Source organism: Syngnathus scovelli, chromosome 5, assembly GCF_024217435.2.
Source record: "Syngnathus scovelli strain Florida chromosome 5, RoL_Ssco_1.2, whole genome shotgun sequence".
NCBI classification, from domain to species: domain Eukaryota; kingdom Metazoa; phylum Chordata; class Actinopteri; order Syngnathiformes; family Syngnathidae; genus Syngnathus; species Syngnathus scovelli.
Window position 1 is genome coordinate 2,183,045 of NC_090851.1, and position 25,757 is coordinate 2,208,801.

At 46.3% G+C, this 25,757-nt stretch overlaps 1 protein-coding gene and 1 long non-coding RNA gene across 4 annotated transcripts in view; one reads left to right on the forward strand and one right to left on the reverse strand.

Moving 5' to 3' along the window:
- znf827 (zinc finger protein 827) overlaps positions 1-18,394 on the forward strand; it is a 38,157-nt gene extending 19,763 nt beyond the window's left edge. The window contains exons 5-15 of one of the 3 annotated variants that reach the window (XR_007481618.2): positions 2,787-3,056; positions 9,145-9,396; positions 10,327-10,381; positions 10,472-10,572; positions 11,227-11,364; positions 11,939-12,116; positions 12,533-12,699; positions 13,632-13,844; positions 13,906-14,092; positions 15,115-15,167; positions 15,291-15,387. Coding sequence is in view for 2 of the 3 variants with exons in the window: in XM_049721796.2 (XP_049577753.1) it covers positions 2,787-3,056; positions 9,145-9,396; positions 10,327-10,381; positions 10,472-10,572; positions 11,227-11,364; positions 11,939-12,116; positions 12,533-12,699; positions 13,632-13,844; positions 13,906-14,083; positions 15,291-15,933 (2,195 nt within the window). In the remaining variant the exon portion in view is untranslated. Of the gene's footprint in view, positions 1-2,786; positions 3,057-9,144; positions 9,397-10,326; positions 10,382-10,471; positions 10,573-11,226; positions 11,365-11,938; positions 12,117-12,532; positions 12,700-13,631; positions 13,845-13,905; positions 14,093-15,114; positions 15,168-15,290 lie in introns of all 3 variants that reach the window. The other 2 variants (XM_049721797.2, XM_049721796.2) reach the window with 2 other exon arrangements.
- Positions 14,744-18,504, reverse strand: LOC125969581 (uncharacterized). The gene is made up of 2 exons (XR_007481624.2): positions 18,385-18,504; positions 14,744-14,963 (listed from the first exon to the last, which is right to left on the reverse strand). It is a non-coding gene; the product is annotated as an uncharacterized lncRNA (long non-coding RNA).
- Positions 18,505-25,757: the final 7,253 nt, after the last annotated feature.

The following is a 25,757-nucleotide window of genomic DNA, read 5'->3' on the forward strand; positions in this document are numbered from 1 at the left end:
GAAACCAGTCAATTTTACGTAACGCCATTTCAAATAGTTAAAAAGTGTCTGAATCACGTGAAAAGTCCTTTACGGAGAATTTAATGGAACCAATGAAAGTAAACTTGCAAGTCAAGGCGCGTTTAATCACGAGGTTGGGAATGCTCAAGTCTGTTCGGTGACCTAAAAAGCGTCGCACGCGAGTCGACAAAAAGGTCAAAACGCATTGGACAAATATTCATAATGGAGTGGGCGAGTGCAACGGAGTGGGCGTGCGACTGATATAATGAAAACAGTCTGTCCTTGCTGACATTGTACTTGATATATCTGGAGTCCTTGTCTGCTTTGTCGCTGTCCATATAATACGTTGGTGGATCTGAATAGCCTTCCCATTTCCTCTTCCACCTGAGTGCACATGCACAGGAAGGCCCTTTGAGCGTGACCTCTCTTGTCCATACATCTCCTCTGCAGCCATCAGCATCGCTGTCCGCCGCCGTCTTGCACGCCGTCAGCTCCTGTTGGGTTCTCAAACCCGCCCGACGCAGCCCTGCGCTTTTTTTTTTTTTTTTTCCCTCCTCCTTCATCTTCTTCTTCTTCCACCGGTATAAAACAGCAGCCAATTGTCAGAGGGAGAGCAGGCCGGCGTGACAGAGGTGGAAAGCTAATGAAGTTATTTGACGGCGGGCCTGGCCGCAGAGCGAGAGGTGAGGCGCGGCGGACAAGCGGCTGGCAGCTAGACGGATGAGGCGCGAGGCGAGAAAAGCAGGAGGCGGCCGAGGGGAGGGGGGAGGCGCGGGCGAAAAGAACGCCGATGTATGTAGCGTCGCTGGCAGGTGTCACAAGGCTGTGATAACACGCAGACAAACTGATAGCGCCGCGGCGGCGGCGGCAGAAAGGGAGCTGACTCGGGAGCTGGAGATGGCCAGTCACCCAGAAAGATGCTTCTCGGCTCACCTCGCAAGGTGACATGCGAGGAAAAACTCGATGCTCTTCTCCTTGATGTGTTTATGTGATTTGGAGTCCTGTTATTTTGGATCAACGTCTGGTTTACCTTGGTGCCTTGACATAAGAGGCACTTTTGTACCTTATCGAAACCTTTAGAAATGGCAAAATGTAAAGAATCAAATAGTTTTTCCATCATTCAAACTCAGAAAAAAAAGATCTTACTCGAGAAGTCGAGTCGCGAAGAAACATGCCCTCCTTCTGCTTCTCGGCTCGATTGGCAAGATGACATGCGAGAAAAACTGGACGCTCGTCCCCGTGTTGTGTTGGTGCGATTCCGACAGACAAAAGGCTGCAGTGTGAGCTCAGCTTTGTCGGGATGGAATTGTTGCTTGTTCGAAGGGTGTTAAAAATTTGAAAGAAGCTGTAAGGAAGTGCAGTATGACCAAGTCCGTTACTGAGTCAGCAAAGTATCATTAAAAAAAAAAAAAGACCCATAATGCATATTTCTTTCACAACTAGGGCAGTCACAAACTAATTGATTATGCTATTGGTTACTCCATCGAGTCCTTGAGTAATTTTAAGCAACTGATAGTTGAATACAATCTTTGATGTCAAGTAAAGGTCCGCAAAATCTCATCGATGGTGCCGGAAAACAGCCCCCGTGCCATATGTTTGATACCAGTGCTCTATACTGTACACTGTGACAAACGGAATGGGAGTAATGGCCTCGCTTGCACCTTTAATTTGTCTTCAGTTTTCCTCCGAGCGTGCGTATGGGCTCATGTTTTTTTTTTCTTAGGTGTTTTGTAAAATGGGGGCGCAAATGTCCTGTACCCCGGGTCTGATCCAACATGGCCCGACACACTTCTAATTAGAGGACGTCCTTCCAGGTGCCGACCAGGTTATACTTAGCCTGTCCGCCGACATCCGACGACGTGACATTTCCAGCTGGTACAGGCTGTGACCCCCACGCCACTGCCCGTGAACTTGAAGGTCGCCATGCCACCAGGCCCCCCCCCCCCCCCCTCTCTTTTTGCTCGCTCCTCTGTAGCGCACACACAATCCCAGCTTGCCATGGTGTGGCATCGCTCACCGTACGGGTGGCCTGGAACACCAGCACCTGTCCCCCCCCCTTTTTTGCTGACCCCTCCACCCCGATGGCATGAGGGCCATTAATCAGAGGGGCCCCGAGTCGCCGCAGATGGATGAGGCGGGATGAAGGGGTTGGCGGGCCTTTGGTTGTTAAAGATGTTAGGTGAGATGGTCCAGATTCCTACTCCGGTGGACAGACAAGCGTCTGATGGTGAGCGATGTTCCCCGAAGAAGGATTCTGTGTGAACCAAAACACTGTTCGCCAAATTTTGAAGCTAGTTGTCTTGTCTTGTAGCGGCACTGTGTAATGAGATGCGACGTGCGATACAAAGAGGACTTCTATTAGAAGTTGCTCCGTGGCTAATTATTAATTATTCATCTAAAGGCGGATTAGATGTGGCCCAGATTCTGTCTGAAAAGCGGCGGTGACGGTGTGACAGCTTTCTCCAGAAGCTCCTATAGAGATTGCGAGATAAGGACGACGGCGCCGCGGTTCACATCGGTGTTGCTTGCGGATGGGCGCTATGGAAGCGGATCACAGACTCGTAGGAGGCCGCAAGTTGAGAATAAAGTCAGCAAACTCAATATTGTCAGTTGGGGGATTAGTTTCCTAAATCCTAAGTAGCACAGATGTTCTCAGCTAGAAAACCCTAAAACTATTCAGAAGGAACCAAAACTTGGACTTCCCACTTTCAAACAAAAATGTTCACTCAATATTTCAAGATGTTCACAATTCAGATTGCTGATTTACAACTTCTTATCCTCCGCAGCGGCCAACCAGAGGGAGGCGCTGAAGTCGCCCTTCCACGTGAAGGAAGAACCCAAAACCGAGGAAGCCTTGAGTCCTAGACCGGCCTCCCAGTGTCAAATCCCGTCGAGCTTCCCCGGGACGTTCTGCCAGGACGCTATCACGGGGTCGGCGGCTTCGGAACGTCCGGGGTCCCTCAAACCGAGGGAAGGGAGCCCCCCGGCTACCAACAGCTTATTGAGCCAAGACATCAACATGAAAGTGGCCTCCGAGTTGCTGATCAAACTATCAGGTAGGATCAAAAACCCGCGTTAAGATCTGAGCACCGCTGTGGCATCCCATCATTTGGTCTTGGAACTTGACTTAAATCATTACTTTTACAGTCTGTCGCTCGCTTCAAGCATAATAAGAAATATCTCCAGTCCTTTGTTAAACGATCAAAATCCTCCTTGACCCACACGTCAACCTCCAGCCAGTAGTTTGTGTATAAATGGTCTGACAACAACATGACCTCCCTTTAAACGCTCGCGTTTACCGAGAGAATTCGTCGAGACGCTTCCAGGTCACGCACTACTATTGATATTTTTTACTGTGGTGTTCCGCGAGTTTGGCCGATCAGCAAGTTCGATTCTTGGTTGTACTCCGCCGGGCTGAAACATTTTGTAAGGCTCACGGCTCAGTGGTAGAGAAGGTGAGCGTGTCCTTGAGTAACACTCTAACAAAAAAAATGGCAAAAAGGGCATTCGTCTTCTTTCTGTGGTAGGTTGATTTTTTATTTTTTATTTTTTCTTATTTTTGGAGATTCGGATAAATGCAGACAATTCTAATAATAATCAATTAATTAATTTAAAGATAAATGTAAGGAACAAAATAAGTTTAGGGCTTTTTTTTCCCCCACGCTGATGTGAAAAACAAACACCACTTGAGAGCAAAACAATCGGAATTATATAATTAATTATTAATTGTATAATAATCTGATCTGTTCCAGATTGTTTGTAGCGTTTTGCCGACAACCTCCAAAAACGTACTTGCGACTGCTTTCATTTCTTAAGCGAGGCCAACAATTAGAAAATGAGACGCTCGTTTTAACGCAACCAAGACTTCCCCCCGCCCCCGTCGGTTACGCGCTAATGGAGCAAAGTGATTTCGCCTCCGGACACTGATGCGTCATTGCTAAATCGCTCGGGCCGCCGCTTGTTTTAATCCAAAATGAGCTGCCGCGAATGTCGGCTCTAGTTGGAGTGCGTTGTTTGTCTACCGCTGCGAAGTGACTCTCAGGCAATTTAAAAATGTCAACCGTGTGCCAAAGAGGCGAAGTTCAGCGTCCGTTTGGTATTTGGAAAACGTCCGAATAAAATACAAACCTTCCGGGTGGCATGTTTATAATGAACTCGGTAATAAGATGTTGCAAGCAGACAACCTTCGCTGGTGCGAGTGAGAAAAGCGAGGCGGACCTTCTGTGAGCTTCTCTCGGTCACAAAAGTAAATTGTTGACCACCTTCGGCGGTAGTTAGGCGATGATGTCGTCGACGTATCTTTCATGTTATTTTCCCTCTCGCGTCAGATTGTCCGCGCCGCAGCTCGGTTGACCCGGGTTAGGCGAGCGATATCGAAACGTTCATCCGACGCTTCGCTCTCTGTCCTCGGAGCGCAGTGTCTGGTTGCCACGGCAACGGGCGGTGGAGGGGAGCGGAGACGGAGAGGATTGGGGAAGAGTGACAGCCTTGACAAGAGTCTGGACCCTGGAGTGACCCCGGGGTGGGTGGGGGAGGGGTGAGGATGAGGAGAAAAGGGGGCCACGGAAAGGTCAGCGCGTTCACAGTCACATGTGATTACAGTCATGAGGTTCAAGGGCGTCCGCACAATCGCCTCCTCTCTGTGTCCACTGTGGAAAGGTCAGCGGCAGCGCAGCCGTAATGCAATAAGGATGCATAATACGCAAATCACATCGAGAGGGAGGGGAGGGGGAGGCGAGTCAGAGCGGGGTTCGTCTTAGCTGTGTGCGGGAAATCAATGCAGCCCACGTTGTCATCGTTACAGCGCTTCCACATTTCTCGCTGAGTTATGTTCCAAAATCCACGCTCCTTGTCTTTTGGCCCCTCCCCCACTGTGCGTTAAACACAGTTAAAACCTTTAGTCCTTCGTAGCTGTTCCTCCCAGTTTTATTTGATCCATCTCAGGGCACGGCCATTTTGCCACCACCGTTGACTGAAAATGACATCACAGTTCAGCTCAGGTTACGACCAATCACAGCCCACCTGGTTTGTGGCTTTGCTCATGTCTGTGCGGTAACGGCGTCATTCACAAGAGCTTGAAAAGCGTGAGCACAAAAGATCAGCGGAGATATAGTAGCAGGGGTTCCAATCAAGACATGCTGTCATCATTACTGCACATTGTGCCGTAACGTGAGTTGCATCATCCCGTTTTTAACTAGGTCACTTCTTCTACCCCCCCCTCGCTCTCATCTTCCTACAATCCATCGCTCCTCGCTTTTTTTTTCTATCAAACATTGTTCATGCAGTCTTCCACATCTGCTTAAAAAAAAAAAAACAGACTGGTAGTGTCTGGGGGCTAATTATGCTGGGCTAAACAGTCCCCGGCACCGACGGCTAAAAGCGTGCCAGCAGATGGGCACGGGTGTTTGCGGGGCAAGGCTGGTGTACGCCCCAGATGAGTGGCATCAATGCGGGTAACAGCCGTCACGTGCCATCGCTGTGACATCACACGATGCGCTCGCCTCTTAGGAACGGGGCGCGTCGTCTTCTGAGGATTTTTAACCGGCGCTCGTTAGCGGGCAAATTAAAAGCCGGTCGGAGCATTGAGGAACTTCGAGTACCATTGACCTCCCTGCACATTCATACTTCATCTTTTTTTTTTTTTAATGATTCACACGCGACGCAGTTTAATCATCCGTCCATGTCAATCGTCACCAACGACGTAATCTGGCATCACGCGAAAGCTGCGCTTAGCTTTGGGCGGCTGTCCTCGCCGTGCCCCCTTCAGTGTGTGGCCGTTCACTGACCCCCATACTGTCCCCTTATCTCTGAAGTCCTGCCCCCTCCCCCCTGCCCTTTTTCCCCTCTCTATCTTTTTTTTTTTGTCGCTTTGACCTTATTTGGCGACTTATGTTTATGGTCGGGCGCAAGCTCGGAGCGGCCTGCTTCGCTCGGCGATCAATGTTAGCAGCGGCAGATGTGTGTGAAGTCTACAGGCTCCCACATGACACGCCGTCTCCATACTGCAGCCCTTTGAAGCAGCGTGAACTCTTCACCCCATGTCTGAGGAGCAGGTTGGAGAGAAGAGAAGAGAAGAGTGGAGGAAGGAGATGTGCTTGTGGGGGAGGGAGGGAGGGAGGGAGGGAGGGATGCGGAATAACAGAGCGAGGACAGGGGTAGACTCGGATGTACCAAGTAGGGGAGGGGGTTGTCACTTCAAATCGAGCCGTCTCCCCCTCCGCTACCCCCAGGTGTTCTTTTTCTGGCACCGCTTGACAATGTTTCCCCTCTCTTTAGCCTTCCGTCTACTCCTACGCCGACCCGGTTTTCATACCGAGGCGTCAAATTGGGCCGATGCGGATTTTGGTTATTAATGCCGTGACTTTGTTTTGCCGTCAGTGTGCGTGCGCTCTTGTTGTTGACATGGCAAGTCAAGAGTTTATCGCTTCAAAACATAATAACCTCCGGCGCTTTCTGACTTAGTTTTACCACAAATGGCTGGTAATTTATTCCTAATTAATTTTTATTATTTTAACTTGCGTTTCCACCTACAGTTCTATAAACTTTTCATTTTTCGTACTTGATAGTGGAAGCATAGCAGACTCTGTCCGCAACCGAACCAAAACCAATTAGTAAAAATTTATGTTGTTGTTGTTTTACACATTAATATATTCAATATCAGACAGAAATAATAACATAAAAATTAGCCGCCAGTAATTAATTTCTGTCTTCCATTAAGTGACCTCAAAAGTTATTTTATTTATTATTTATTTTATTATTCACTCCGTATAGAGTATTTTTTTTTTACATCAATCATTTATTAATTGCTATCAGAATTTTGTATATTACATGTTTTTTTTCCTCCCCCTTTTTCCATATTCATTCAACGACCATCACACTAGAAAATGCTTGGACTCGTTTACGGGTTAAACGACGACGAAAAGCATCAAGTGGCTTCAAAATCAAGGACGACAAAAAAGGCCAGAAATTATGTCGCATTAATTAAACAGATTTTTATGCGAGGGATGTTTAGCAGTCCCGACGGGAGCACTTTTCTTTCTTTTTAAAAGCTTCATAACGTGCTGTTGCAATTAGTCTCGTCTCTCGGAAGACTAGCAATATTTTATAGCATTCTCGCTAAAATATTCCAACACTTGACTTTAACAAAAGGGACAGAAAAGTGATGTTTTACAACTCTGTAACTCCTGTGCGTGTTATAAAAGCTAAGGTGAGTCTCTCACTTGAGCTAAGCAAAAAAGTGCCATGTAGAAATTCGAGTTCCTATTTCTCCGAATTGTACCATTTTGGAGGTTAGGCAGTATTTTGCAATGGACTTCTTTTTACGGCAGCGGAAAAAGTGTCATGGGCGTAGGAGTGAAGCCATATTTTTTCGTTTTATGTGATGACAAGTGGAATACGGGTATTCCCCAGCAGATAGCTCCCACCCGCGCCGTGCCATCGCCGGGTAACGCCGCTAAACATGTTTGTGTCAGCCAAGTGTGGGAGTTCACGGCCGTGACATTTAGCGCGTTGTTTTTTTTCCCCCCTCCTAGTTGTTAAGGGTGGCGATCCAGTGACGGATGCTCAAGCGTCCCCTGGTTGACCCCTCATGCCCCCTTAAAGCCTGCACCGACCGCCCCCTCCCACCGCCGCATCTCCTACACCAACACAACCACCTGATTAAGGGATTAGAGGGGTTTGATGCTTGTCTGTGGCTCTTCTCTTTGTCCTGCTCTCTAATCAAACTGACACCTGGACTTTTATGAACCCCACAAGGGTTTTTTGTGCCTTTGTTTGTTTGATGCCAGCATAAAAATGTAATTTTTTTTTTTTATAGGTTGCTTTATAGTTTTGTTATGGCCTAAGCACAGATTGGTTAGAGCATTGTCATTTCAGTTTTACAGAGTTTTACATTAGATGGTCATTTTTAAATGATTTTAAAAAATAATTGGAAATTTACATAAAATACAATAAAATTGCTCAGATATTTGGAGATATTAATGTCTTTACAAACAAATATTTCCAAATTAATTTTGGAAAAATATAGATTTTTTTAATTACAGTTGGAAATTTGAAAAAATTGTGAAGTCTAATTTAAAAAAAAGATGCTTGTTTTTGTACAAAATTTTACTTAAAGACTATAATGACAATTTTTTTGTATACAATCCTGCTATAGGCAAACCTTTCATGACCTATAGGAACCTCAAACCGTCAGAAAAGAACGTAATTAAAAAGCACGGCGTGTATTCATTAACACGTTTAACTGTTGCAATCTGTTTGCCACCAAATCCAATTCAGCCTATCAAAATTAATTGCCGTCAAATGTGCGGAAGCTTTTTTGGCCTTGAACCAAATGATCATCGCAATATTCACACATTAGTACCCCTGCGTAACAACACTGTGATTCATCGTACAGATTTCTTGCGTACGTCCGAACGTCTCTCTGCTCTGTCAATCGTATCAGCAGAAGTAAATCAAAGGAGATTTTTCCAGAGGATGAATGAGCTTAAAAAAAAAAAGGAAATCCAAGGAGCAGTCCAAATAGCCGGGCTTAGCCATTTAGCGTGGCGCTGTGCGTTTATTGGGGCAAGAGGCCACCGGGAGGTCACGCCGCCGTCTGACGGGAAGAGGGTGGCTCAGAGCTGTCGGGAGGCCGCCGACGCCAAATAGCAAAACACTCGACGTGAACCCGGGCGGCCAAAATGTTTACGATAGCCGTGACGTCAACGATTAGCTTGACTGAGCGCAAACGGGGTTGATTGGCTGAGCGAGTCCACTTGAAAAGGTGACGAGAAGCAGGCGCGCTAAAAATAGTTAAGGGAGATGTGGCATCTGTTAGGAATGTCCCCGCCGACTGACTCGCCGAGCGAGGTTAAATGCGAGTCGGTAGGGACTTGAAACTATTTAAAGACAGCTGCTGTGGCCTTAATGCAGATGTTCCCAAACTGGAGGTTGACAGCTATCTGCTGTACGCATTCATCATTTGACAAAAGATGAGTCTTGTTTGAGTCACCACAGTTTCAAAAGCAGTTTGGAACTCATCAAAAAAAGAGGTGTCAAGCTGTTTGATGCCACTGACATGCTAACGGTTAGCATCGCTAGTTGTGCGACGGAATACCGTTGTTTGCTCAAAGCCTGAATGGCAAATGTCTTCTTCCCGCACAGAGAACAACAAAGATGGCCACTTCCAGAAGGTGAAGGTCAAAGCGGAGCCCATGGAGGTGGACCCGGGCCCTGCCGAAGTCTCGTCGCCCGTTCCCCCGCCCGCTCCTCCCCCTGCTCACCTGCTGCCTTTCGGCACTTTAGGGCCACGCGAGAAGACCGAGCCCCCGGAGCATCTGGCGCGCCCCCAAAAGGACCTCTTCTCCCAAGACATCTCGGTCAAAATGGCCTCCGAGCTCCTCTTCAAATTGTCAGGTGTGTTTTGAGCAACCAAGGACGGCTGTCTGTCTGTCTGACTGTCTGTGTGTGTGTGTGTGCGTGAGCTGTAAAACCTTCCATTTCCGTCCTTTGGCGGCGCCGTCGTAAAGTCAAGGACGCGACGTATGACCACACGGCTGACATTGAGTCTTGATAAACTTGGACATCAGTCACTAAAATGGGCCTTTCCTTCCGTTTCCATCATGTCCAAAGTCACAAGTGGCCCCCTCAGCTGACTTGTTCGTATTTCTCCATCTGGCCGGACTCCTTTCCACAATATCCACGCGCGTGGTCTTGCATACACGCCCACCTTTACACGCTCTCCGGCGGGCATGTACAAATGTCCGCACCGATCCTTCGCTTCTTCTCCTCTCATTCTGTCTCCCTTGACTCGTTTTCAGACATGGCGGCTCAAGCACACTTGGCTGCACACACTTCCCCATCCCTGCGCCGCCCGCCCGCCTGCCCTCCCTCCCTGCCGCCTTTACATTTCTCCCGTGCCGCATCGCCATGGCAACGTGAAAAGGAGACCTCTGTCCTTGGCGAGCGGTGTGACAAAACTGGGTGGGGTTGGGGGGGTAGTGCCACCCAGGGAGGCCGGGGCATCTCTGGGGCCTGGCAAACTGCGACGACCGCCACAAAGGAGGATCTGGCTCCAAAGGGAAATGGTGCAGGGTGGGTGCAGGGGTCTTGCTGCAAGGCTGTCACACAATGAGCAATCAATATGAATTACCCGCAGCGGTAAGACCTCAGAGATGCGTCGGTGGCAAGGTCGGCGAGGGTGGGGGGGCGGTACGCTGGGCCGCATTTGGAGATGCTCCTAGTCTCCTTGAAAGTGGCACGTGTGGTGGCTTCTTTTCCCTCGACAAATTAGCCCGATCATCGTCATGCGTAACCTTCTTAAATGTGCTCGTTTTCATTTTTCAGAAAAAGTGAGCAAAGCCAACAACCACAAAGACGGCAACATGGTGGGAATTAACAGGTGAGTCAATGACTGGGAAAACCAAAACCCAAAAAAAGAAAATGTGCTTGCTGTAAAACGCCGCTATGGTCTCCTCCGTGTCTTTTCCAGTCCGTTCTTGGACGAGTGCTTTCGACAATCACCCTTCAACTCGCGCTCCAAAAGCTCCTCCCCCGCAGAGGCCGGCTCCTCCACCCGGCCGCCTTTCAACGGTACCACACACAGACACCATTACACACACAAAACACAGGAAAAGACAAAGGCATTTCCACACACACATCTCAATTAACAACACTGTGTCAAGCTCCAGCTCGCCGCTTAGATCTCAAACGAGCCTTTGGGCTCCGTGCCCCCCCCCTCGCCCGGGGCGTCGCCCCCGGTCTCCGTTCCTGTGGCTGCCGGCGGTCCAGAGGTTAATTAGCCTGTGCCAGCTTTACCTGTCCCTCTGCCAGTTAATGGAAATCTGATTGGCTCCTGGGTGTCAAAGAGTGGCCTGAAAGTTAATTCAACCCCTCCCCCCCCCCCTACACACACACACACACACATTTTCCCTTGTGCGTTTGAACTTGTGCCGCTCGCTCCCCTTAACTCCACTCCTCTTTTAAGTCGTTATCAGCTCTTTGTGTGAACACACTCGCGCTTGCTCATTCCACTTGTTTTACCGCGTACACTTTTTTAATAAAAATGCTGCGTTGTATCAAATAGTGTCTGGCTGCTATTGAACACTTGGCGCCAGTGGGGCAAAATATACATATAAAAAAATATTTTTGGAAATTGCAAAACAAATAATATGGTCATAAAATCACAATCATTGCAGTGCCGTCCTCCGACTGTAGGTGGCATCAGTCCTTTTGTATGTGTCGTAGACTCGGAAAAGGAAGACGGCGAACCGGGCAACGGCATCGCCAAGTGGCGGCTCAACGAGCAGCTCTACCCGTGCCCCGTGTGCGGCAAAGTCTTTGGGAGGCAACAGACGTTATCGCGCCACCTTGCCCTACACACAGGTAAACAAGAGAACGTTTCGGCGCACCAAAATAGTCACAAACGTTAAAAACGGTATTGAAACAATAATGTTATCCCGTTTGCCTCACGGTTTATGCACAGGCACATCGGTAAAAGAGGGCGACTAGACTAGATTAGCCTACGTTTAAAGAGATTACAACCGTCATTAGTCTCATTACCTCCTTGAAGGATGCGTCCACACACGCCAGACTTCTTAACTTCTCAAATCCACCAGTTGCGTCTTCTCGTCGCGCTTGCCGAATTTCACGAATTAGCTTAGCGCTCCTAATCAAAGAAAGCACAAATTGAGACCCATGTCGAGAATGCCCTCCGACACAATTGGACACACACACACCATCTGAGTGTGTTGGCTGCGAGCAGCTTGGCCGCACCACAGAGAGCAGAAGTCGGGGCATATGTCACCATGGTGGTCTTTTTGGTCTCCCAGCGACATAAAGGTTGCCTGGCTTGGTGTCCTTCGGGCAAACGGAGTGTGTCCGTGCTTCAACAAAGCAATCATGTGCCTGCCGCTATGTTAATCCATGACACAAGGTTTTGTGTATGTTGTCACGGCAGAGGAGAGGAAGTACAAGTGTCATCTGTGCCCCTACGCCGCCAAGTGCAGGGCCAACCTCAATCAGCACCTGACCATCCACTCCGTCAAGCTGGTCAACACGGACGCCGAGCAGATCGTCAGCGCCGTCGCCGCCGTCAACGACGGCGCCGAGCGCAAGAACTGCGCCTACTATTACAGGTGATCATCAACAGCCGTTAGGCCTCTTGACTTATTTAACAATAAATGATAGAAAATTGAGTGCTGTGTTGGAAGACGCTGTGCAAAATTTGGCTCAAAACATTCAAACGAAAAGATCTTAATCCTTATGATCTGGCTGTAAACCAATTAATAAAGTGCTCGATTTGTCAGGACTAAAATAATTTAGCCATCGGTACACGTTGTGCTCACTTATCTATTTCCAAGAGACTTAAGCATAGCTTAGCATAAAGGCAGGTGTCGTGACTGGCTTTTTCCAAGTGAAGTGATTTCTGCCGAATCCATCGTTGGCCTGATCTGCATGGAAGCTCTCAAAAAGAAGCCAAGCTGTGCCACTTAGCAAATGCGCGCTGGCTTGGCTTGACACGTGGCGTCTCCCTCTCGCTCTTCTCTCGCAGCTGCCACGTTTGCGGCTTCCAGACGGAGCTCAACGCCCAGTTCGTGGGCCACATGTCGCTCCATGTGGACAAGGAGCAGTGGATGTTCTCGCTCTGCTGCAGCGTCTGCGACTTTGTGTGCATGGAGGAAGGCGACATGAAGAGTCACATAAGCACCGGCCACGCAGGTACATCTATTTCAAATCCTGTACCCCAAACTTCAAAACGTCTGTCGGGTGATTTTGCCGGTGTCGACGAAAACAGCTCTTTTGGTGGTGCTAGGTGGCGCTGTGCAATTCAAAATCCATACAGCGATATGAAATTGACGATTTTGGACAATAAAACATGAGTGGTAACTATTTCTTATGTATAAAATAATAAGTAATTAAAAAAAATATATATATAGTTTTTAATATATTTACTAGTGACTTGGCCCATCTGTCCAGTTTTGAAATCACGATCCATCTGGACGTGCAGCGACGGCGAGTGCAAATCTTGATTTTCACGCCCCCTTCTACTCGTTTGCGCCACGTCGCCTACGTGCGTGGATCCAAACGGCCGAGCTCAGCGCCGCGTCTGCAGTTCAAGGAGCTCGATCCCCCGCCGAGTCCAAACTCAAGCGTACGCCACCCGACTCAGCGGGGAAGGCGGACCACTTCCCCATGTCTGACGTCTTTGGCAAAAACCCTTTGTTGAGGCGCGCCTCCGCCATCTTTGGCCGTGACCCTCTCTGTTCCTCCGCGCCTCCCCCCCACACTTCTAATTCCCTCGCTCTCGCTTCCTGGTGAATGAAAGATGTGGATCGATAATAGCATGCTGCTTCGTGATTGGTCTGCCAGCAAAGCGGGGGCCTCAATCACATGTGTGTGTGTGTGTGTCTACATAACGGATAAATGTGAGGTTATGGCTACGGGTCGCTGTCGGATGACAACGACGTTGTGGATGCTACAATAAAACGCTCAGCACAATGACAGTTTTTTTTATCCTCTCCTACTGCAGCCTTCCCAACCTTTGAGCCAAGTCGCATATTTTGCAGGGTTCATTTTGGTACCATCTGACGACTCCAAATCATCGGCATCTTTGTTGCTAAGTTTTCTGATCTGACTGTCATCTCTTCCAGGCCTGAACTCGAGGAGTCCCCTGAGCGAAACCAAGAGCACGTCGTCCTCCCTCTCGGCGCTCAGCGACTCGCTCAACAGCTCGGAGGGCGGCGACCTCACCCACGGCGGCAGCGGCGGCGAAGAACTCAAAAGTCTCCTAGCCCCGCCCTCTTCCGCCGGCAGCCAATCCAGCTCCGGGAGCCGCTCGGGCTCGGAGGACAAATCCGATAAAGGTAAAAGAAAGTCTGAATTGTCAGCAGTCACACTCGCTAACTTTGACATCGCTGTGCTCAGGCTTCGAGTGTGTGTTCTGCACGTTTGTGTGCAAGACCCGCAGCATGTATGAGCGCCACCTGCAGATCCACCTCATCACCCGCATGTTCGAGTGCGACGTGTGCCACAAGTTCCTGAAGACGCCCGAGCAACTGCTGGAGCACAAGAAGTGTCACAGCGTCCCCACCGGAGGACTCAAGTAAGGAAAGCAAGTACAGTCACACCTTTCCTAAACTCCGCCCGTCCTCCCCCCTCCCTCACTCATCACACACACGTTTGAACTCATGAACAAAGCTACTAAGCTAGCATCAATGCTAATTGCTATTCACAATCGTGTGCAGTACAAACATGTCAATGATGCTTTACACCAGTAGGGGGAGCCCACAGGATAATGACACTCAGTATTTATTTAATTAGGGACTCTTATGAACTATCTGCTCTAACCATTGCGCCATCTAATCCGTGCTAAATGCTAAAAGTGGGAACAATGTGTTACCATACCAATATGTTGACCTACTATGGAAGGGATCGTTAAGAGAGCTTTTGAACGCTAACGGAATGTTTTTTTTAATTTTTTTAATGACCGTATAACAGGCTTTTAAAACAAATTCCCATGTATAGTAAGGCTTTTAAAATAACAATGGATAGCGGCGGAATAGTGGTCGACTGGTTTGCAGGTCTACCTCCCAGCACGGAGGTTGTGGGTTTGAGTCTGGTTGTGGCCTTTCTGTATGGAATTTGCATGATCTTCCCATTCCAGTGTGGGTTGCCTCAGGGCACTCCATGTAAGGCAATGCTTTTTAAATGTTTTTTTTTAATTTAAAAAGACACTCCATGTATAGCAATTCTTTTTATTTAAAAAAAAAAAACCCTCTGTGGTAAGGTTATCATTTGAAAGAAGAAAAAAACAAAACAAAGTACAGCTTTTTTTTTAAATGACCATGTATAGCAAGGCTTTATTTTTTTCTTTTAATATAAATGATCTTTTTCCTCTTCACTGTCTTCTTTTTATTGCAATTTTCCTCTATCTTCATCATTGTCATCTTGCTCTTGGCGGTCTTCTTTGGAGCAGCTCCCACCTGCAGTTAAAAATGACAACCCAATTTAGTGCCAGTTCGATCAAATAGTAAGATATGTTCTGTTTTCGAACCGGAGGCGGACTGAAAGTAGGCGGAGATGGCTGCCTCTAAATTTCATACGCGGGAAAAACCCTGTGATTCTGTTCTGCAGGGTTTGTGAGGCGCTTTGGGGCCCAGAGCAGATGAAAGGTGCTATTTAAAAATGTAAGTGCCGCTACATTCCTCACCCACGCCCCTCCTGTCCATCACTATCGATTTCCGTCGACGTCTCCGGTGGTCGCGCCGCCTTCAACTGTTCTCGTGTGCATCCCTCCCCCTTTCTTGCAGGTGCCCCTTCTGCATCTACTCCAGCGGTCGTCCGGCGGCCATGGAGTGCCACCTGAAGACGCACCTCCAGACGGAGCACCGCTGTCGCATCTGCCAGGGACTGTGGCCCGACCGCCTCTCCCTGGAGGCCCACGCGCGCGCCCACCGCCTGGGCAACCACTACCGCTGCGAGCGCTGCGGCTACCTGTCCAAGACGGCCAACAAGCTCATCGAGCACGTGCGCGTGCACACGGGCGAGCGGCCGTTCCACTGCGACCGCTGTCCGTACCGCTGCAAGCGCAAGGACAACCTCAACCTGCACAAGAGGCTCAAGCACGCACCGCCCGCCCCCCCAGCGGAGGAAGGAGGCGGCGGGGCGGGCCGGGAGACACCGGGCCGACTCGCCGCGTCCCGGGCGCTGCGCTCCGTCGCCTTGACCCGCACCCTCGGCGGCGGGCCTCGCCTAGCCCGGCCCCCGTCGGGCGGCGACACGGACCCGTACAGGAACTGCGAGCGGGCGCACCTGATCCCCCTCACCACCCTGTTCACCCAGAGTTTCACATTCCACCCCCCGCCCCTCCCCGCCGTCGCCCCCTCTCCAGCCTCCCACAAACACTCCTTCATGGCCTACCTGGGACTCACGGAGAGGGCTGAGACTGTTTGACTTGCCTTTTCTTTTCAATCAGACCACCACAAACATTTCTAAGAGTTGTACATGCTAACAGAAAAAAAAAACATTTATATCCAAAAGCTGCTTTTTTTTTTTCTTCTCCCAAGTTGATTGAATTTGATTTTGGACGAGCGCTTAGCTCCAGCTCGTTTTCAAGCTGCATCGAGATAGCATGCCTCTTTCTGTGTTTCAAGCTAGCTTAGGAAGCTGACATTGAGTTTTTGGTGGGGTGCAACACAGACGGAACCAATGAAACGGACAAAGGCTCGTTTCCAAAGCAGACGCCTCAAACCGCGCACTTATTTATCAATCTTGTACATAGTTTTGTAGCCCCTGGTCCATCTTTTTTAATTTTTTTTCATTTTCTTTTGTACGATGGTCAAACCATGTTGTGCTTAGCTGCTGCCTGACGTCACTTCTTTTTTCTGCTAAGCTATGAGAATGAAAACGAAAAATTTGACATCCCGATTGAAGATCATTTTTGCACTAACCCGATCCCCAACGATAAAATTATCTATACCGTGCTAACGGGTTAGCAGAGGCGGCCGGCTGGAGTTTGGTTGGTCGCCGCAGAGCCGATTCAAATGGTGCTTTTTGAAGCTTTTGTAATTTTTATGTACAAAAAAGAAGCTAAATAACTAGAAAAAAAAAAGTTCCAAAATGACTTGAATGAATGTATTTTTGTTGATGTAAAAAAGTGTGAACAGGGACGGACGGGCTGGTAAACAGATGGAAAAATGCCTTTTTTACTTTTTCTGTTTCTTTTTACTGAGCCTTTGTCATGGAATACATTTTTACTAACATCCACAGATCCAGTTCCAGCAGACACATTAACTACGGGATGGGCATAATTCAATCAGAATTTAACAATCTTGTCTTTTTTTTTCTTCAAGTGTTCTGAACTCCTGTTGCAATGCCATAATAATGATAGATAGGGATGAGCTGACATCACAGTCAAGTATCGCACTCTATTTCTGCCTCAATCAGAACGTAAAACCTTCAAATGATAAACATTAAGTACGCCACTAACTAAGCGTGCCTCCAAACATCCAAGGACCTTCAATTTTGTATTGGTACGCAGTGACAAAACCCGAATTTGTAAGCAAGTCTGAACACAGCGAAGGCTATCAGGAAAGAATGTCTGAACTGTTGTAAACCGAAGACCCCCTGTAATCGACTATCATGCCTAGTCACAAATACGCCCCATCCCTTAAAACATCAACTTTGCACTTACATTCGTTAACACGTCTAAGAAAAAAAAAAAAGCTTCAAATGTGCTTGCAAAGAAAACAAGTCAATCAAGACACCATTAAGCTCCGCCCATGTGGATACTATCATTAAATTGTGTGAATCAGAGAGTCACAGATAAAGCTCATCCTGGGAGCTAAAAGGGACCCCAGGCTAAATTTGTGGGTTTTGTTTCTTTTGCACAACGCTGCACTTTTATTTCACAATGAGACTCGATAGACGTGTTCTGACTAGAATAGGGCGGCAGAGCTTTTTATTTAAATATTCAATTTGATTTTTTGAAAAGCTTTAGCAGTTAAGTTACTCGTTGCTGAGTGAAAACATGTATCTCCACATTTTGTGATTTTAAATTTGATCATTAACATACTAAAAAAATAGATGTTTTCAAAAATTGATAAAAGCTATCAGCAATTTTTTTAATGGACAAAAGTTATAAATTCAAAAGGAGAAAAAAAATCCCCAAATATCTTAAAATATGGAGTTACATGTTTTTACTGGACATCATCATGTGGCCTTCAAAGCCTCGATCCCTTGTCTTTAAAGGGAATCCTCCTCTTCCTTTTTTTTGTCCATTTACAATCGTTTGTTTTGCTTTATTTTCTACTTTAAATTATGCCAGATTGGACGAGAGAAATGTTTTCGACCAAAACGTACGTAGCCGCAGGACGTGATGTTAGGATGCAATCCGTCACGTCCTGTTTTCTTTTGCCAACTCTCTATCAGTGTCATTTATTTTTAGCCGCTAGTTGCAATTCAGTCAAGTCCCCCCCGCCCCCCCCCCCCCCCCCCCCCCTTAAAAAAACCACAGTAATAATAATAATAAGTATTTCTTTGAGCATTGCCTCATCAATTTTGGTTTGCTTACTTTGCACTCCCCTGCTGTTAGCATGACATCGCAGCATTCAGTCCCTGAGTTAGCATCTTCTTGGTTAGCAGCGTTTTTACGATCGAGACAAAAAAAAAAGGCTCAACCCACCGCATCTGCTTTGGTAACAATTGGTATATGCTGTACAAAGCTTTTTTTTTTTATACCTGATTATTATTATTATTACTCCATGGTTAAGGCTGTACAGGGTTGTGACGATAACTGGTAAATAGATCATTTGTACTTTTTTTTTTGTATTTGTTTTCTTTGGTATTCTTTTTATGTTCAACATGCCGGATCTAAATGTAACAGGATTTCAAAGTAAAGCTTACATCAAGTATTGTCCTATTGTCTTGTCTTTTGTTTTATCACACTTTCTTGACATCCTACAACAAGGGTGTCCAAGTCCAGTCCTCGAGGACCGCATTCCTCCATGTTTTCCAAGTTTCCCTCGTTAAACACACCTGATTCAATGATCAGGCTCCTGCAGAACGTGAGGATGAAAAGATCATCAATCAGGTGTGTTTAACGAGGGAAACTTGGAAAACATGGAGGAATGCGGCCCTCGAGGACTGGACTTGGACACCCCTGCCTTACACTAAGTGCCAAAAGCCCCAATGATCGTGAGCAGCAGGGGGGGCCCCATTTCAACCCCTTACACTGAGTGCCAAGCAGGGAAGAAATGGGTACCATTGTTATAGTCACTGGTATGACTCGGCAGGGGTTTGAACCCACCACCTCCCAATCTCAGGGCGGACACTCTCCTCTCAGGCCACTGAGCTGGTAAACACTTGTATCGTAGTATAACACTTATAGTCGTTTTTAAATAACGTCTATACCTACATACGCCTAAATATTGTTATCCAATATATCTACTGCAATTTCACATTAGATTGCTGGTTTGAAATGTGCTTTTAATATTATTATTTTTAATAAACATTTATGTTAAAACTTGTCTGGCGTCTTATTCCTTGTTTTTATATTCGCCAATTAAAACATAAAAATCAGACATTTGGTTAACTGCTTTATATGACAATATGTGTAGGTACACTACACGACGTTAAAAAAAAAGAATAAATAAATAAAGGGTTAATTGCACAACAAAAGCATTTCCTCGCACCTGGGATCGAACCAAATTCTTACCGAGCAAGAGCACTAACCAGTCTGCTATTTCGACCGGCAGTCTACAATTGCTTGCACTGTTTTGTACTAGTGATGTGCATTCCAGTTCTCAAGTGAACTGAATCTTTAGAATCGGTTCACTCAAAATATTTGTTCAAAAGCATCGTTCACCAGATCCTTCGCTACACTTTCTTATTTATTTATTTTATTATTTTTTTTACCTCGTGTAGTGTACCAAAATATCCCATAATTATCTGCCTAAATAATTGTGACTAATTTAAAACTATTCTACTTGTTAATACCTACAAAATAACATATTCTAACCGGAGATTGCATTGACCTAATTTTTACACGGTCATTTTAAATTGTACTTTGCTAGGTGTTCGTGTACACAACGTGTTGTGATGACATCTGCTGCGGAGTCTTCAGCTAGTCGCGAGCTGCTCGTTGCTCGTGTAACCATAAAACCATACATGTTCCGTGGACTGAGAGCAAGGCTTCCATAGGGTAGTGGTTAGTGCTCTGGGCTTTCACCCCAGAGACATGGGTTCGAATCTCAGTGGGACCAAAAAATTTTTCACTGATCTAGTCGCTTGTGAGCTGCTCCATAAAACCATATATGTTCCTTGAGAGCAAGGCTTCCATAGGGTAGTGGTTAGTCCTCTGGGCTTTCACCCCAGCGACCTGGGTTCGAATCTCAGTTGGACCAAAAATTTTTTCACTGATCTAGTCTTCTTGTGAGCTGCTCCATAAAACCATACATGTTCCATCCACTGAGAGCAAGGCTTCCATAGGGTAGTGGTCAGTCCTCTGGGCTTTCACCCCAGCGACCTGGGTTCGAATCTCAGTGGGACCAAAAAATTTTTCACTGATCTAGTCGCTTGTGAGCTGCTCCATAAAACCATATATGTTCCTTGAGAGCAAGGCTTCCATAGGGTAGTGGTTAGTGCTCTGGGCTTTCACCCCAGTGACCCGGGTTCGAATCTCAGTGGGACCAAAAAATTTTTCACTGATCTAGTGGCTTGTGAGCTGCTCCATAAAACCATACATGTTCCATGTACTGACAGCAAGGCTTCCATAGGCTAGTGGTTAGTGCTCTGGGCTTTCGCCCCAGCGACCCGGGTTCGAATCTCAGTGGGACCCAAAAACTTTTCACTGATCTAGTCTTCTTGTGAGCTGCTCCATAAAACCGTACATGTTCCGTGCACTGAGAGCAAGGCTTCCATAGGGTAGTGGTTAGTGCTCTGGGCTTTCACCCCAGTGACCCGGGTTCGAATCTCAGTGGGACCAAAAAATTTTTCACTGATCTAGTGGCTTGTGAGCTGCTCCATAAAACCATACATGTTCCATGTACTGACAGCAAGGCTTCCATAGGCTAGTGGTTAGTGCTCTGGGCTTTCGCCCCAGCGACCCGGGTTCGAATCTCAGTGGGACCAAAAAACTTTTCACTGATCTAGTCTTCTTGTGAGCTGCTCCATAAAACCGTACATGTTCCGTGCACTGAGAGCAAGGCTTCCATAGGGTAGTGGTTAGTGCTCTGGGCTTTCACCCCAGCGACATGGGTTCGAATCTCAGTGGGACCAAAAAAATTTTCACTGATCTAGTGGCTTGTGAGCTGCTCCATAAAACCATACATGTTCCATGTACTGACAGCAAGGCTTCCATAGGGTAGTGGTTAGTGCTCTGGGCTTTCACCCCAGCGACCCGGGTTCGAATCTCAGTGGGACTAAAAAAATTGCTAGTGTAACCATATAACGATACACTTCCTTAGAGCTAGGGTTAGAGGTAGGGCTAGGGTTAGAGTTAGTGCGAGGGTCGGGGTTAGGGTTAGAGTTAGTGCGAGGGTCGGGGTTAGGGTTAGAGTTAGTGCGAGCGTCGGGGCTAGGGCTAGGGTTAGGGTTAGAGGTAGGGTTAGGGCTAGGGTTAGAGTTAGTGCGAGCGTCGGGGTTAGGGCTAGGATTAGGGTTAGAGGTGGGGTTCGGGGTAGGGTTAGAGGTAGGGTTAGAGGTAGGGTTAGGGTTAGAGGTAGGGTTAGGGTTAGAGGTAGGGTTAGGGTTAGAGGTAGGGTTAGAGGTAGGGTTAGGGTTAGAGGTGGGGTTAGAGGTAGAGGTAGGGTTAGAGGTAGGGTTAGAGGTGGGGTTAGAGGTAGAGGTAGGGTTAGAGGTAGGGTTAGAGGTAGGGTTAGAGGTAGGGTTAGAGGTAGGGTTAGAGGTAGGGTTCGAGGTAGGGTTAGGGTTAGAGGTAGGGTTAGGGTTAGGGTTAGAGGTGGGGTTAGAGGTAGGGTTAGGGTTAGAGGTAGGGTTAGGGTTAGAGGTAGAGGTAGGGGTAGAGGTAGGGTTAGGGTTAAAGGTAGGGTTAGGGTTAGAGGTAGGGTTAGGGTTAGAGGTGGGGTTAGAGGTAGAGGTAGGGTTAGAGGTAGGGTTACAGGTAGGGTTAGGGTTAGAGGTGGGGTTAGAGGTAGAGGTAGGGTTAGAGGTAGGGTTCGAGGTAGGGTTAGGGTTAGAGGTGGGGTTAGAGTTAGAGGTAGGGTTAGGGTTAGAGGTAGGGTTAGAGGTAGGGTTAGGGTAAGAGCTAGGGTTAGGGTTTGGAGCTAGGGTAAGGGTTAGGCTTAGACCTAGGGTTAGAGCTAGGGTTAGGATTAGGGTTCCTTTTTTTTTTTTTTCCAAAAAAAACTACCACACACGGTATTTAAAAAAAAAAAAAAAAAAAAAAAACGGTAGTTTAACTACCGTGTATGGTAGTTTAACTACCGTGTATGGTAGTTTTTTTTTTTTTTTTTCACAAAAAAAAAAAAAAAAAAAAAAAAAAAACGGTAGTTTAACTACCGTGTATGGTAGTTTAACTACCGTGTATGGTAGTTTTTTTTTTGTTTTTTTTTCACAAAAAAAAAAAAAAAAAAAAAAAAAAAAAAAACGGTAGTTTAACTACCGTGTATGGTAGTTTAACTACCGTGTATGGTAGTTTAACTACCGTGTATGGTAGTTTTTTTTTTTTTTTTTTTTTTTTTTTTTCACAAAAAAAAAAAAAAACGGTAGTTTAACTACCGTGTATGGTAGTTTAACTACCGTGTATGGTAGTTTTTTTTTTTTTCACCAAAAAAAAAAAAAAAAAAAAAGGTAGTTTTTGTGAAAAAAAAAAAAACTACCATACACGGTAGTTAAACTACCATACACGGTAGTTAAACTACCGTTTTTTTTTTTTTTTGTTTTGTTTTTTTTTTTTGTGAAAAAAAAAAAAACTACCATACACGGTAGTTAAACTACCATACACGGTAGTTAAACTACCGTTTTTTTTTTTTTTTGTGAAAAAAAAAAAAAAAAAAAAAAAAACCTACCATACACGGTAGTTAAACTACCATACACGGTAGTTAAACTACCGTTTTTTTTTTTTTTTTTTTTTTTTTTTTTTTTTTTTTTTTTTTTGTGAAAAAAAAAAAAAAACTACCATACACGGTAGTTAAACTACCATGCACCGTAGTTAAACTACCGTTTTGTTTTTTTTTTTTTTTAAATACCGTGTGTGGTAGTTTTTTTTGGAAAAAAAAAAAAAAAAAAAAAAAAAAAAAAAAAAGGAACCCTAATCCTAACCCTAGCTCTAACCCTAGGTCTAAGCCTAACCCTTACCCTAGCTCCAAACCCTAACCCTAGCTCTTACCCTAACCCTACCTCTAACCCTACCTCTAACCCTACCTCTAACCCTAACCCTACCTCTAACTCTAACCCCACCTCTAACCCTAACCCTACCTCTAACCCTAACCCTACCTCGAACCCTACCTCTAACCCTACCTCTACCTCTAACCCCACCTCTAACCCTAACCCTACCTGTAACCCTACCTCTAACCCTACCTCTACCTCTAACCCCACCTCGAACCCTAACCCTACCTCTAACCCTACCTCGAACCCTAACCCTACCTCTAACCCTAACCCTACCTCTAACCCTAACCCTACCTCTACCCCTAACCCTACCTCTAACCCTAACCCTAATTCTAACCCCACCTCTAACACTAACCTCTACCTCTAACCCCACCTCTAACCCTAACCCTACCTCTAACCCTACCTCGAACCCTAACCCTACCTCTAACCCTACCTCGAACCCTACCTCGAACCCTAACCCTACCTTTAACCCTAACCCTACCTTTAACCCTAACCCTACCTCTAACCCCACCTCTAACCCTAACCCTACCTCTAACCCCACCTCTAACCCTAACCCCACCTCTAACCCTAACCCTACCTCTAACCCTACCTCGAACCCTAACCCTACCTCTAACCCTAACCCTACCTCTAACCCTAACCCTAATTCTAACCCCACCTCTAACACTAACCTCTACCTCTAACCCTACCTCGAACCCTAACCCTACCTCTAACCCTAACCCTACCTCTAACCCCACCTCTAACCCTAACCCCACCTCTAACCCTAACCCTACCTCTAACCCTACCCCTACCTCTACCCCCACCTCTAACCCTAACCCTACCTCGAACACTACCCCTACCTCTCACCCTACCTCGAACCCCAACCCTACCTCGAACCCCACCTCTAACCCTAACCCTAGCCCTAGCCCCGACGCTCGCACTAACTCTAACCCTAGCCCTACCTCTAACCCTAGCCTTAGCCCCGACCCTCGCACTAACTCTAACCCTAACCCCGACCCTCGCACTAACTCTAACCCTAGCCCTACAACTAACCCTAACCCTAGCTCAAAGGAAGTGTATCATTATATGGTTACACTAGCAATGTTTTTTGGTCCCACTGAGATTCGAACCCGGGTCGCTGGGGTGAAAGCCCAGAGCACTAACCACTACCCTATGGAAGCCTTGCTGTCAGTACATGGAACATGTATGGTTTTATGGAGCAGCTCACAAGCCACTAGATCAGTGAAAAATTTTTTGGTCCCACTGAGATTCGAACCCATGTCGCTGGGGTGAAAGCCCAGAGCACTAACCACTAGCCTATGGAAGCCTTGCTGTCAGTACATGGAACATGTATGGTTTTATGGAGCAGCTCACAAGCCACTAGATCAGTGAAAAATTTTTTGGTCCCACTGAGATTCGAACCCGGGTTACTGGGGTGAAAGCCCAGAGCACTAACCACTACCCTATGGAAGCCTTGCTGTCAGTTCATGGAACATGTATGGTTTTATGGAGCAGCTCACAAGCCACTAGATCAGTGAAAAAATTTTTGGTCCCACTGAGATTCGACCCATGTCGCTGGGGTGAAAGCCCAGAGCACTAACCACTACCCTATGGAAGCCTTGCTCTCAATGCACGGAACATGTATGGTTTTATGGTTACACGAGCAACGAGCAGCTCGCGACTAGCTGAAGACTCCGCAGCAGATGTCATCACAACACGTTGTGTACACGAACACCTAGCAAAGTACAATTTAAAATGACACTTTCGAAGTACCCAAAGTTAAACTAACAAAAGAAAAATAAAACTTACACAAGAAGAGCCCTAACGTGGCACTTAACAGCTGTCAGTGTCAAATGCAAAATGTAAACAAGGACCATGTGAAAATTAGGTCAATGCAATCTCCGGTTAGAATATGTTATTTTGTAGGTATTAACAAGTACAATAGTTTTAAATTAGTCACAATTATTTAGGCAGATAATTATGGGATATTTTGGTACACTACACGAGGTAAAAAAAATAATAAAATAAATAAGAAAGTGTAGCGAACGATTTTGTGAACGATTCTTTTGAACAAATATTTTGAGTAAACCGATTCTAAAGATTCAGTTCACTTGAGAACTGGCATGCACATCACTAGTACAAAACAGTGCAAGCAATTGTAGACTGCCGGTCGAAATAGCAGACTGGTTAGTGACTCGAACTCTTGCTCGGTAAGAACTTGGTTCGATCCCAGGTGCGAGAAATTACCTTGTTGTGCTTTATTTATTTATTTATTTTTAACCTTGTGTAGTGTACCTATTGAAGGTGTACCTACACATATTGTCATATAAAGCATGATTAAGCTGATTTTTATGTTGTAATTGGCGAACATAAAAACAAGGAATAAGACGCCAGACAAGTTTTAACATAAATGGTTATTAAAAATAATAATATTAAAAGCAAATTTCAAACCAGCAATCTAATGTGAAATAGCAGTAGATATATTGGATAACAATATTTAGGCGTATATAGGTATACACGTTATTTAAAAACCACTATAAGTGTTATACTACCATACAAGTGTTCACCAGCTCAGTGGCCTAAGAGGAGAGTGTCCGCCCTGAGATTGGGAGGTTGTGGGTTCACACCCCGGCCGAGTCATACCAGTGACTATAACAATGGTACCCATTTCTTCCCTGCTTGGCACTCAGTGTAAGGGGTTGAAATGGGGCCCCCCCTGCTGCTCACGATCATTGGGACTTTTGACACTCAGTGTACAGATCCGTTCAGTTGATGGTGAACGGGAAGTGATGTCATTTTCTTCTTCGTTTTGTTTTACGCCGAGGTGGCACCAGCTTCAATGCGCATTACCGACACCTACTGGTTGAAGTCGTATTACCTGAAAAAAGAACGAATCACTTGAGGAAGGTATTCGTTCAGTCTCGTTCACTGAAAAGATGTGTTCTTTTGAACGA